The sequence below is a fragment of the Xiphias gladius genome, chromosome 15 (assembly GCF_016859285.1).
Source record: "Xiphias gladius isolate SHS-SW01 ecotype Sanya breed wild chromosome 15, ASM1685928v1, whole genome shotgun sequence".
Taxonomy (NCBI): Eukaryota; Metazoa; Chordata; class Actinopteri; order Istiophoriformes; family Xiphiidae; genus Xiphias; species Xiphias gladius.
This window is the reverse complement of record NC_053414.1, coordinates 10,799,280-10,813,564: the sequence shown is the minus strand read 5'-3', so window position 1 is coordinate 10,813,564 and position 14,285 is coordinate 10,799,280. Positions and strand designations below refer to the sequence as shown.

The 14,285-nt window shown below is 42.0% G+C and overlaps 1 protein-coding gene across 1 annotated transcript in view; it reads left to right on the top strand.

Moving 5' to 3' along the window:
* The first annotated feature begins 390 nt into the window (after positions 1-390).
* Positions 391-14,285, top strand: part of tll1 (tolloid-like 1) — a 54,082-nt gene continuing 40,187 nt past the window's right edge. The window contains exon 1 of the mRNA XM_040147362.1: positions 391-875. Within this exon, the coding sequence (XP_040003296.1) occupies positions 695-875 (181 nt within the window). The 5' untranslated portion in view covers positions 391-694. The remainder of the gene's footprint in view (positions 876-14,285) is intronic.

Sequence of the window (14,285 nt, the reverse complement as noted above, 5' to 3'; positions counted from 1 at the left end):
CATAAACTGTAAATGCTCAGCAAAAAGAGACAAAACGAGTTTAAGTTTGGGTTTTGCGCCCCTCGGGACGCAACAGTGCAGGTATGTGGCGGCGTGTGTTTGTGTGTGTAGGCGTTGCGCTGACTCGGGTTGAGAGAGACAGTACCACTACCGGACACGAGTAGGAGAGAGAGAGAGAGACACAGAGAGACACACACAGAGAGAGAGGGAGAGAGAGAGAGATTGCACTACGCGAGAGAGTGTGAGACAACAGTGCTGGTTGGAAATATGCGAGGCGGATGATTCTTGAGTGAACGGCAGACACACCGTCGTGCGCCTTTGCGCTCAGAGATCATCCAGTCCGGATCCCCTCACCGCCTCTCTCTCTCTCTCTCTCTCGTTTGTCCCGCAGCAGCCTCACCTGCGAAGCCACAGCGGAGGACAGCGGAGCCCCTCAGCGGACACTTTGCTGACCGAGAGAGACACCGGGACGGACGGACGGATGCCTCGCCGCACTTTTGCCATGGAGGAGAGCCCGGCAGAGTAACTTCCCGCAGCCTCCAGTATCCACGACCAGACAGTCAGAGAGGAGACCGATCTTCACAATGACCCGTTAAATTCCTGCTGCCGATGCTTTCTTTGGAGAGTGGGCTGACCATCTCCTAACAGCAGAGGAGACGAGCAGAGGCCTTTATTCGTTTATTTCAGTCTTCAGATGGACCGAGTGCCCTCGGCACTGGCCGCTAAGATGCGCTGGATCACGCTGGTGCTTGCCGGCTTGACTTTCTGGGGAAAAGTGACCATTTGTAACTGTTACGACTACGAGGAGCCAGACTATGATTATTATGAGGAGGAGAGAGCGGAGACCATCGACTACAAAGACCCATGCAAAGCTGGTGAGTCCCGTATTTACTCAGTTTTAGTTTTTAGTTATAAAAAACAAAACAAAACATGAGAACATGAGAGTCTTTTTGCGCGTCAGGTCACTGTGATTTTACCATTTCTACCGAGCGCGCTGAGATGGCACGTGTATATGTGTATGAGAGATGACAGCGCGCGAGTGTTTGTAGGTGTGTGTTTGTGTGTGTGTGTGTGTGTGTGTGTGTGTGTGTGTGTGTGTGTGTGTGTGTGCACCGGTCCAGATGTCGCTCCATCCCCAACCTTCGTAGCAAGTAAGTCAGTGTCCGCTATGATCCTATGGGTGGATGCCACGTGCAGCCCCGGCGACAGACCGGCTAAGCCCGCACTTTTCACCGCACCCACACACATTCGGCGCGTGCATCACCTGTATCAGAAATTCTGGTTCTGATATTGGCAAAATTTTAAATGGACAGGCTGTGCATGCGCGTGTAACTGTTTGTGTGTTTGCGCGCGTCCGGATACTAAATCGACCATCAACTAAGATGAGAAACAGCTGGATTTAACTGAACCAAAAACATGCGCTGATGCTCTCTCTCTCTCTCTCTCTCTCTCTCTCTCTCTCACACACACACACACACACACACACACACACACACACACACACACACACACACACACACACACACACACACACAAACACACACACTCACACACACTAAGGTAAAATAGGACATTTGATGACAGGCTGGAAGCTGTTTGGTCTCATAAGACATGTAGTATATGTGTGTGTGTGTGTCTTTGTGTGCACATATGTTAAAGGCAACCTCCATGCAGTCACATTATAATATGTCCACTGTGTGGACACACTGCCCAGCTTGATTTAAACTGCTTTAAGTAGATTAAAAAATCTAAGTTTTTTTCCTGAGATTGTTTTTTTTAGGTGTGTGTCATTTGTATTGTCTGTGTACACTCCACCCAAATTAACTCATGTTTTCAACACAAAGCCCGGAGATTCACTTAAGATTGGACACAGTCCTTATATTAAAGTAACCATCCTTTCTTTACTTCTTTGATAAACATCGTCTGTCCTCATTGTATCTTTTGGTGTCATCTATCTAATATAGTCTGTCTATGGTTTGGTAAATCTGAAATGTTTTAAAAAGGTGACACAATACCCCGGTTTCTGGACTGGCACCAAAACAGTCGTTTTTCCAATATCTTAAATACTTTAGTACCGTAAGAATTTGGGAATCCTTTTTCATTTAATGAAATATGCTCGACTTCTCAGTGCATCAGTGTATATCGTCTTAACAGGGTCAGCTATGCAAGAAATTTGCCTAAATAAACTGTGGGCTAAAATTAGCAATTTTAGATCAGGAAAGATCTGCCCAAAGAATAAATAAACAGGACCAAAAATCTGAACAAGCATTCAGTGTAAACTTTTGATGCTGGACTGGTTTTGATACTACAGATACCATATTATATGGCAACGAAAGGTACCGCTACGGACACAGCTCTCCTTCATCTTGTACTTATGTTTTTGTGTTTTCAGGTGTACAGGCCTGTGTCAGTCCTCTTTTTCCATAAAGAGCACTCTATTTACAATCACCACTCTTTGTCCAGGCCATGCAGCAAAGCTCAATGGCCACTGAGGATTTTTTGTCACATGTTACATCATATGCTAGGTGGAGGAATCATCTCCTCTCCTCTCGTCTCCCTTTAAACCCTTTGAATTTTTCCATACATTGCCACTGCTGTGTGTGCAAGAGAGTTGCAACCGAAATATTGTGGTGTTGCAGGACCAGTAGGCATCTTCTTAAGTCTAGATTGTTGTTTTCGTTAAGCTCACTTGACCCGGCGTGTCTGTGAGCATATGTGTTTGTGTACACGTATGTTCTTGCGTGTTTTAATGGCACTTAATGTTGTCTGTGATGACACGTCGGACTGATAAGAACTCCACCCAGAGCACTGAGCGTCCGCACACTGACCAACACACATTCCTCACATACCAAATACACAAACCTGACAACCCTGGACACTGGCCAACGTGTGTGCGTTTGTTGATGTGCATGTTACACGGATCTCTGTGTGGGGGATTTTTATGTTGTTACTGCAGTCTCATGATTCTGTGGCTTTTAGTTAAGAACTAAGAACTTAGCTAAGAACTTGCCATGTCTGTGTGTGTGTTTGTGTGTGTGTGTGTGTGTGTGTGTGTGTGTGTGTGTGTGTGTGTGTGTGTGTGTGTGTGTGTGTGTGTGTGTGTGTGTGTGTGTGTACAGTATGTTTGGATGGTATCCCGGCAGGTTATAGGGAGACAGTCAGTCTACATATACTTGAGTAACTGAGCAAGTCTTGTAGGTTAAAATAACAGAGTGAGAAAACACAGGCAATGTTTTTATTTGCTGGAAATATCAGTGTACATAAGGAATGCATTTACAGTGGCAAGAAAAAGTAAGTGAACCCTTTAGAATTACCTGCATTTGTGTATAAATTTGTCTTAAAATATGGTCAGATCTTCATCTCAGTTACAACTATGAACAAAAACAAACTAATTAAACTTATAACACACAAATTATTGTGTTGTTCTTGTCCATATTGCATACACCGTGCAGACATTCATAGTGTAGGTTGGAAAAAACATGTGAAGCCCCAGGCTAATGACATCAAAAAATGTAATTGGAGACAGGAGTTAGCGAGCCTGGAGTCGAACCAACAAAACAAGATTGGAAGTGTGGGTTAGAGCTACTTTGACTTATAAAATCCACTCAAACATTTTCAGTCTGCTATTCACAAGAAGCATTTGCTGTTGTGAATCATGACTCGCAAAAAAACATCTCAGAAGACTTACGATCAAGAATTGCTGATTTGCATAAAGCCGGAAAGGGTTACAAAAAAAACTCTCAAAGAGTGCGGGCACCCAACAAAGATGACTCCAAAGGCACATGAGGTAAAAAATAAGCCCGGAGTAACAACTAAAGGCTTTGAGGAAGGATTGGAGCTGGTTAACATCTGTTTTCATGAGTGTACATACATAAATCATGGTTAAAAGGAGGAAGCCGCTGCTCTCCAAAAAAACATCACTGCACGCCCGAAGTTTGCCAAAGAGAACCTTGACACTTAACAGCGCTACTGGGAAAATGTTCTGGGGACTGATGAATCTAAGGTCTCATCGTTTAGGAAGAGCATGCAGCACTATGTATGATATGAAAAAGGGCAATGCATACCAACATAAGAATATCATTCTAAAGGTGAAGTACAGGGGAGGGAGCATCATGATTTGATCCTGCTTCGCTGCCCCTGGGCCTGGACAGCTCGCCATCACCGCGGGGAAAATCAATCCCCAGGTTTATCAAGGTATCTTATAGGATAATGTCAGGGTTGCTGTCCATCCGCTGAAGCTCATTAGAAGTTGGGTGATGCAATAGGACGATGTCCATGAACCCTGAAGTGAATTTACTACAGAATGACTTCAAACAAAAGAGAACCGCCTTCTAGAGTGGCCCATTCGGAGCCCAGACCAAAGAGATGCAGTGGAAAGGCCTTAAGACAGCTGTTCACAGCTGACGTCCTAAGAATACGGCTGAGCTGAAGCATTTCTATAAGGAAGAATGGTCCAAAATTCCTCCTGAACGTTGTGCAGGTTTGATCCGCAGCTACTGGAAGTGCTTGTTTGGGGTTATTCCTGCCAAAAGACGTTCGACCAGTTATTATATCGACCAGTAATTCTAAAGGGTTCACACACTTTTTCTTGCCACTGAATGCTCACTTTTAGATTTCTTGCAGCAAATGTCAACAAATGAAAATCCCAATTTCCAGAGCTCTCCATAACTGACAACTGTTTCTGTTTTTTCTTTTTTAGTAAAATCACTTGTGGAGGTTTTACAGAATCTTTGACATTTTTATTGTTATTTTTAAGGCCTTGTTTTGCCTTTACTGGATATTTGATTGTAGAGCGCAACCAGTAACTCATGTAAAGAGACGGGCGGGGGACAACATGCAGCAAGAGGTCCCTGTCTGGACTTGAACGGGGAACATCAGTGTTAAATGGTGTGCATGTTTTGTTCCGATTGAATACAAATCAAATGTCTGCCCCCCTTTTCTTCATGGCAATTAGAATGCATGAGCGCAATCTATGCTTTTACAACACCAAGCGAGGGATATGTTCCCTAACTGACATTTGCTGTAGCTACTGTACCGAACAACATGCATATGTGTGTATGAGACACATTTCAAAAGTTTTATTCTAACACTTTTCCATTGTGTTCCTGTCTTTGTATCTTAATGGACTCATACACGTCAGGATAGTCACAAATGTTTGTGTTAAGTTGAAACATTTTCAGATCAAGAGGAAATGTCCATATGGCAGTTCACACTGGATCAAATCTATGTCTGTTTGCTTCCTTCCACTAACTTTTTATGCATTTTTGGAATCTCTATTTAAACCTCAGCCAAGGAGTTTATCTATTCTCCCGTGTCTGTTGGTTTGTTTGTTGGTTTATGTGTCAGCAGGATTATGCAAAAAGTACTAAATTAATTTGCACCAGACTCGGTGGAGGTATGGGGCATGGGCCAGGAAAAAAAACATTAAATTTTGGAGCAGATGAAGTCTGGTGTATGTTGTTTGACATTGGCCTTGGCGGAGGTCTGCGCTCTACTGAGCGCATTTTTTAGTTCATTTTGTGTTCAGTCTGGAACCACAAACAGACTGGGCTATAAAAAGTTTGGACACACCTAGTCAAAATTTCAGTTACTGTGAGTAGTTAGTAGTTAGGTGAAAGTTAGGTATAGTTAGGTTGAACTGATCTTCAAAAGGCATAAAGTTAAAGGTGAAACATTCTTTTCAACAGTTAAGCAAGATAGGTGTATTATATGTTTTTTGTACAAGTTCAGAGCGAGAAAAGGAAAGGAGCATCATACAAAAGTTCGGGCACCCCAAGAGATTATAGCTCTCAGCTAACTTTTACCAAGGTCTCAGACCTTATTTATTTTGTTGGGGCTATGGCTTGTGACACAGTCATTGTTACGAAAGGCCGGGTGATGCAAACTTCAAAGCTTTATAAATACTCTAGCAGTAGCACTCTAAAAAGTAAAATAATTGAAACCCACAAAGCGGGAAAAGGGTATAAGAAGATAGCAAAGCGTTTTCAGGTCGCTGTTTCCTCAGTTTTTAATGGAATCAAGAAATGGCAGTGAAGACCAAGAAAACTTTCAGAGAGAACTGCTCGATTGCTATAAAGTCAAATCAAAACCCCTGTTTAACTGCAAAAGACCGTCAGGAGGATCTAGCAGACTCTGGACTGGTGGTGCACTGTTCTACTCGGCAGCAGCACTTGAACAAATATGACCTTTCATGGAAGAAAACCTTTCGTGCGTCCTAGCCACAAAATTCAGCATCAGCAGTTTGCAAAGGAACATCTGAACAAGCCTGATACATTTTGGAAACAAATCCTGTGGACTGATGAAGTTAAAATAGGACTTTTTGGCCGCAATGAGCAAAGGTAGCTTTGAAGAAAAAAGGGGGCAGAATCTCATGAAAAGAAAACCTCTCCAATTTTTAAGCACAGGGGTGGATTAATCATGCTTGTGTTGCAGCCAGGGACAGGGAACATTTCACTGGTAGAGGGAAGAATGGATTAAATTAATTAACAGCAAATTCCGGGAGCAAACATCTCGCTGTCTGTAAAAGAAATGAAGATGAAAAGAGGATGGCTTCTACAACAGGATAATGATCTTAAACACACCTCAAAATCAACAATGGATCACCTCAAGAGGCGCAAGCTGAAGTTTCTGCCATTGCCAGCACAGTGTCCTGACCTAAAGTCATCGAAAATCTGTAGAAAGACCCTTAAAAGAGTAGTGCATGCAGGACGCCCCAAGAATCTCACAGAACTAGAAGCCTTTTGCAAGGAAGAATGGGTGAATCTCAAAGAAGAACCGAAAGACTCTTAGCTGCTCCAAAAAGCTTTTACAAGCTGTGGTACTTGCCTAAGGGGGTGTTACTAAGTACTGAGCATGACTTTTGTTTCGGTCCCCTTTCCTTTTTTTTGTTATTTTGAAACTGTAAAAGATGGAAAAAGGTAATCTTGCCCAAAATAACAAAGAAATGTATCATCTTTAACTTCATGCCTTTTGGAAATCAGGTCATCTTTTATCTGCTTAACTATTCACAGAAAAAGACATTTTGATCAGGGGTGCCCAAACTCTTTCATGCCACTGTACCTAATATTCACTTCATTTTCATTCACCTTATTCAATTATTTCTTCTTCTTACATTTTCTTATATCAGGACAAGCTTCTGAATTAGGGTATTTTATTGCATATAATCCACATGTACATTGTGTGAGGACTAGTGCTGAAATGGCTAGAAGTTACTTGATGAGTTGACAGACAAAATTATTCAGTTGACAAAAAAAATCTCACGTTTAGTGTTTCCTTGATTCTGAGCATATTTAGGACTTCTCATCCATGTTGACCTAAAAGTCAAGATACAGTCATTCCATTCTTGATATTTGAAAGAGCAAATTAATTAACAGTCAATTTAATAATTGATTAATTGCATCATATTAAGCAAACAATTACTGATAACAGCTTCTCATATGTGAGGATTTGCTGATTCCTCTGTTTTATATAATTGCAAATTGAATACTTTTGCTTTGTGGACTGTTGTTGGGACAAAACAAGCAAATTAAATTGGGCTCTGGGAACTTGTAATGGTTATTTCCTTTTTTGTTTGTGATTCCTTTCTCATTTTTTGTGTAAATACATTTACAATTTATGTGTAGATGCACAACAGTTCAGCTAATACTTTAATTTTTATTTAAAAAAAAACTACTGGCCTATTTTCTACTGTATCTATCTTTTGGGAATGTACATGTAACATCTACATGTACATACCGAGACACAAACTTCCAGCATATAAAAATACATACACAGATATGCACGCAGAAATGCATCAAGTAGAGTCTGTACATGCACACACCCAATGGGTATTGTCACTATGTTCTGAGCAGATAAACCAGGAACGAAAATAATAGTAGTTGCACCCTTATCATCAACCGATTCTGTTGTCTGTGTGTAAAGAGTTGGTGGCTGTGTTTTTGTGTGTGTGAAGCTTGTAAGAAGTGGAAGCATGGCTCATTCCAGGCCTGACCCTGTGGCATCAGTCTGAGTGGTTGGTATTCCGCCTCCTGTTTTTGCTGGGAAAACACAAGGGGAATATTTGGCTGGCTGCTTATCTCCTCTGAGTCCCGCGCTGGTAGACAGGAGAACACACACTTCCAGGCCTTTGTGAAGTGATTTCCCTATGCGAACACACACAGGCACATGTACGCACACACTTGATACACACACACGCAGGGCTCCCTCCATTCACCCGCGCTTATCTCTTCCTGGTTGTCTGCATCCTGCTACTCAGCTGGAGATGACACACACGCGCGCGCACACACACACACACGCTCATACTGACGTGCACGAGCTCTTACGCTCACTCAAGAGTCATTCATGCTTCCTTCCAAATCACTGTTCTCTTAAAATGCTCACACACGGAGTGAAAGCTAAACAAACCTCAGCGTCCGAATGAAGCCGTGGGCCGTTTCTTCAGGGGTGACCCAAGAGACCGACTGCTTGTTCTCTTCTTCAAATACAATAGTGGTGTATCAGAGGAAGGTGTAGTAACAGTATGTACAATACATAATGTACATTTTCTCATGGACGCACGTCCCTGAGCTCAGATGTTACAGCCCATGATTTACAATAAGAGTTTTCGCCTCAGCCCGGGGGGGATTTTTTGCAGCTTTGGCCACAATTGGACGATAAATTTGCATCTGAGCTCTTGCGAAAGTTCAAAAATGCAGATGAGTGGTTTGTTGGGTTAATTGGTGAGTCTAAATTGACCAGAGGTGTGAATGGTTGTCGGTCTCTATGTCTCAGCCCTGTGACTGACGGTCCAGGGTGTACCCCGCCTCTCTGCCAATGTTAGCTGGGATAGGCGAGAAGACCATTGGATCACCACAGCCAGCCATGCTAAGTTTAATTTTAGCGTTTAAACAGATGCACTGTCGTGTTTGTGTCTTCACGGTCTGATGGATAAATTTATGCCTAAGGTTGTTGGAATGATAACTGCGGGAAAAACACTTTCTAAGTCTACATTTGGTGTGTATAAACTGTTTGAAGATGCAGATTGAACACTAAACAAACATTTCGCCTTGATTTATTTGCACAAATTAGACTACTTGAGTGTTTTTGTAGTCTATTTTTACTTGCCAAGAGTTGGCAACGGCACGGGTGGTGTGACAGCTCAGATTTTCTCGTCGTCTTTCTCTTGTCTGTACTTGATAACTATGTAGAGTCCTATAGTGTTATAATGAGTACATCCAACACTATATGAAACATTTCCAACTCACACATCTTCGCTTCAGTTTGTGCTGTCTAGAGCAAATCTGCACGTTCAGTCTTCATTTACTTTGTATGCAGTTTGCATTTGCACTTCAAAATTTACTTTGTGTGTGAGATCTGGCGTCGGTTCCCTAAAGCTGATGGCTGTAGGATGTATTGTCTATGAGCTACGAACTATTCTATGAGTGGACCTGGGTTATCTTAAACAGGTGTATGTGTCTGTGCCCGTGCCTGTGTAAAATGTATGTGTGCGCTTTGGGCTTTTTGGTCAAAGAGTGAAGTCCACCATGTCGTGACAGTGAGCTGCAGCTACTGTTCACCCCTTCCCCCATTCCTCGGTAGGAAGGAAACTAGAGCAATGTGTGTATGTATGTGTGTTTGACACTGTGGCTGCGTTGTGTGTGTCAGTGAGAGAGCGAGCGGCCTCACTCTTATTATATTAAACAGGATTTTCCCGAGCAGAGTGCTCCTGCCACTGAGCTTCCAAAGTCTTCCTCAGGATTCCCGCCTCAGCACAAACTCCACGGCCGTGCTGAGAGTCGACTGTTTGTTTTGGATCGTCATTGTTCCGGAGCTGCAGAAGCCATGAGTCAGCACCGCCGTCACTCCGCCCACCTGCCATGCATTGCTCAATTATTAAATATCTGGGTGCTTTTATGTCACCTAGCTTTTCCTGATGGTATTTATAGTAGCAAAACTCATTCGCATACACCCATTATTGGCTGAGGAAAAACCACCTTCTCCTTACAGTCAAACTCCCATTTTTTTTTTTTAGTTATTCCAAGTATGGTAGCAACCCAGTTGTGACGCACATCTACACGCTTTTAGCTAGGTCTGCTATGTTGTTTAACTCCTATTGTAGTGATAGAAGTGATGCATGTACAGTTGATGCACAATAACCAAACAGTGGCTACTTTTATAACAATTGAAACCCTCGTTTCTACTAACTAGGTACTGCTAGTGGCAACTTTGACCACATTATGTTACACTGCTGGCCATAATATTTCAAGGCATTACAGTTTACAGAAATGATTACACAGTCACTGGTAAACTGCTCACTTTTTCCTTTTGACATTGCTTTATCTATTTACAGTACATACTTTAACAAAATCAACTCGGATTCAGGCAAGAAATGACTGAAACTCAACAAGTCACCAAGTTTCCCGACAGCACTAGTTCGTGATAGCTGTGTGTTAGACCTGTGTATAGCCCGTTTTTTTTTACACTAAATGTGCAAGCGTGCAAAGTTTGCAGAAGGTAGAACAAAGAAAGAGCATAATGTCAAGTAACCATCCGGCTGACTAGAATGCTAGAGAATACACTTGAATGTAAACAATCACTATATAAACGTTGATAGAGACTCAGAGATAAAAAGAAACAAACCAGGGTCAGCATGAAGAAAAACAAGGTTTCTTAACCTTAATATTATGATTTATCATTTATGAATCGTGCCATCATATTCCCATAGAAAATTTATATTTAGTCTGACTGAAAAAAAGTGAAACGGCGAACTTGGGTATAACAATTCAGTACATCAGCATATCGTCAAAATTGCACGAAATGTCGTAGTCAGCAGTACTGGTGCACCCAGCTGTTGTCACCCAGCCTTAGATGGTATCATGGAGCCGGTGATGCAGGCCTTTTTCACCAATTTTTGCGTATCGCCTTAGGAAAAGCACAGGTGTATGTAATGAAATTAATGATGGCGGAATTCTGTTTCGCTGCTTCAGTCTCAGGGTGCTGGTATTGTGCGCGCTGGCTCACTGTCCCACTCTCATGTTTCACTGGGACACTTTAATAGAATGGAGCCATCATTAATGTTATCGGCAACACCTGTGCTTTTTCTGTGTCTGCTGTGATGAAGGTTTACTGTGAATGAGAGCTGGAGTACCTGAGCAGCGATATGAAAAATATCCAGAGAACGTCTGTGAATGATATCTAATACGTTCATACTGAAGCTCTCCACCGCTTTCAGACGGTTTCAAACTGCTTAAATATCAGACAGCTGTATCAGATTTCACATCTTAACTTGATTTATTCATTGTAATGTGTCTCTGAAATTCGCTACTCATCGTAATTACTCTGAAATCAATGTTAGGTCAAACCTGGAAAAATGTTGTCCTGTAATAAGTGAAGACATGCAGTGGCACCTGATGTACCAACTGGATGTCTTACAGAGCAGAACTGTCTTCCATCTTCACACAAAAAATAACTCTCTTACATAACTTTAATTTGATCTTTGCACATGTTAAAGCCTGTCGACATGCTGGGCTGCCGGGTGCACACCCAGGACACCCTGATGGTAAATCGAGGCATGATCATGTCCCGTCACAATGTCTGGCCAAACCCATGACCTGCTGGAGAAGAATCTAACTGTCACAGTAATGTGATTAGAAGGTTACACCAGGTCTGTTTCTGTGCGTTTATGTGTGTGTGTGTGTGTGTGTGTGTGTGTGTCATATGATATTACGTTATTTTGTCTCATACTGACCATTTCTTTGCCTGTTATCCCCTTCAGTTTATGTGGCAGGCCACCATTTAAGTGAGCAGTTCTTTTGAAGTCACAGATGTTCCTTTTACTTTGCCCGGAATATTGTAATTATCCACATTTTATTTCAGTTACAGTGCAACTACTTTGAGTTCTTTTTACCTTTCTTTAGGTGATTTTTACTCTAGTCATTTCAGTTCTACTATCTCTTCACTATGATGTTTTGGCACGCTCCACCTCAGGCACTCTATATCCTATTTCTTTTCTTTTGTTTTTTTGTCGAGAGCACACTCGTTTTTGTTTATGGCGATTTATACCTCAAAAATCAAAATGATGAATGGTTGTACTTGGTTACTGATGACAGTCTTATGGTATATTCCTGTTAAATGGATTTGCGTGTTATCAATCTGGGCTTTATTTCTGGGGTCATTTCAGATGTCCAGTTGTTCGCCTGACTGCTCTACCATCTGTTTTTATCTGTGTTCATGCATGAAGAACCTTTGCCTACCCTCGTCTGCAGACAAATACACACACGCACACACACACGCACACACACACACACACACACACACACACACACACACACACACACACACACACACACACACACACACACACACACACATACATAAACACTGTGATGTTTTAGTGTAGAGGTGTGTAATTGGGTCTTTGTCAGTGTCTGGGACTGTGTTCAAGCCAGTAAAAACATCTGATTAGTGTTAGTGCATTAGTGTGTTTCAGGGTGTTTGGACTTATGACATCACAGACACGCTATCCTTAAATCCGCAGTTGCAAACTGAACATCTGTCAAAGGAAGTCAAAGCTAAACTTGTCTATGTTACTGGTGATATGAAAAGTTTGTAATTATCACTGTTTCACTTCACTTTTCTTCTTCAGTTTCACCGACACACATAAACATTACTCCCTTTTGTTCATGATTATTTCATCTTATGTCACAGAAATTGAGATTATCTCCTCCTCTCCCTCTGTCTCTCTTCTCTTCTCCTCTCGTACTTGCACATGGGTGCTGGTGTGAACCTTTTGAACTTGGATTTAGGTTCTACATTTTTTAGTTTTTTTTTCTCTAAAAGCACATTTCTGAGCGGTGACATTACCGACTCCAGCATCTCTGTACATTCCAACACCTTAGAAAGCGAAGTAGCACATCATTATTCCATCTTCCATACTCACAAGGAAAATTATAAACAGAAATCTCAGTTTAAAGTGATACTTAAATTTAAACCTTTTTGTTATTTTAAATTCCAGTAGTGATAAAACATCCATAGAAACCACTCATGTGGCATCATTCAGCTTAGTATCCCTACGAATTGCTAAGCCTCATTACCTCCAGTTCCAACACGCCAAAGCATAGAGTAGTGTTCGCTTAATTCAGGTTGGGGCTGGTGGATGAGTGTGTACAGCTCACCTGACTTTCAGGCGGGAGAGCGGAACTTGCGCACGGTCACAGATCTGCAATAAACTTTCACCTTTGTAATAACTGTTACCGTGACCTTTCCCTAACCTCAACCAAATATTTTAGTTGCCTAACCTTAACCATACTTCATGTACCATAACCACGATCCTTCCCTAACCCTAAACGTACTATAGTTGCGATGTGCACGTGCTGTAAGAAGCGATAAAGCGAAGAGTTGGCATTGGTCATGAAAAAAAAATGTCATTGTCTTAATCCGGGCATTTGAAGAGTCACCTATAATCTGTACTTTTCTGGTGATAGGGTTGTATTATCCTTTTCCCCACTGTCTAACTGTACGCTCAGTATGTTTCACAAAGTTATAATTTTGAAGAAACACGACAATATACTGTACAATATACTGTTAACCCCTCATGCATTTATTAAATATAAAAATAAGTCAAGGAATATTAAACCAGGTGGTACAGTAATCCCTACTGAGGCTACCTCAAATCTGAGGTTTTGTTTACCGAATAAGTAAATGTTTGAGTGATGCGCCTGGGAGCCAGTGAGTAAACTGGAGTCGGAAACAAGACAACCAAAAGATAAGGAGGTGGGTTGATCAGGCTAGCCAAAGCGTGAGCTGGGATAGAGTAGTTCTGACCCCTGGAAGAGCAAGATGTGGTGACGAGACTACTCACAAGCTTGACGAGGCCGTGCATCGGGACTGAGACAGCAGTGGTGTATTTAACCATGTTATAGAAAACATATGCCTGTTTGGAGCACACTGTTCAGACATGCTGCAGGGTAGGAACGTTTGTAAAGTTTCTATGGACGTTGTGATGCTCCACTGAAAAAAGCTGTGGATTCAAGGTGTTTGATGTAAATTAGAATCCTTTTACAACCACCTTTCCACCTTACGGGGATGAGTGTTTCATAATGAAGATATTTTTGGGTGGAGTATCACTTCAGTGGCCCACTCAGCTGGATCTTATGCTGTCTGTATTTATGTATTGTACAGTTTTTGGGGCCTGCATTTTTGGTACCTTGCCCCCTCATGACTGTTTTCAGCGCTGTCAGCGCTGTACTGTGAGCTCCAACTACGGCACCTGCTCACAAAGAGTTAATATGGATCAAACAGCTTGCACA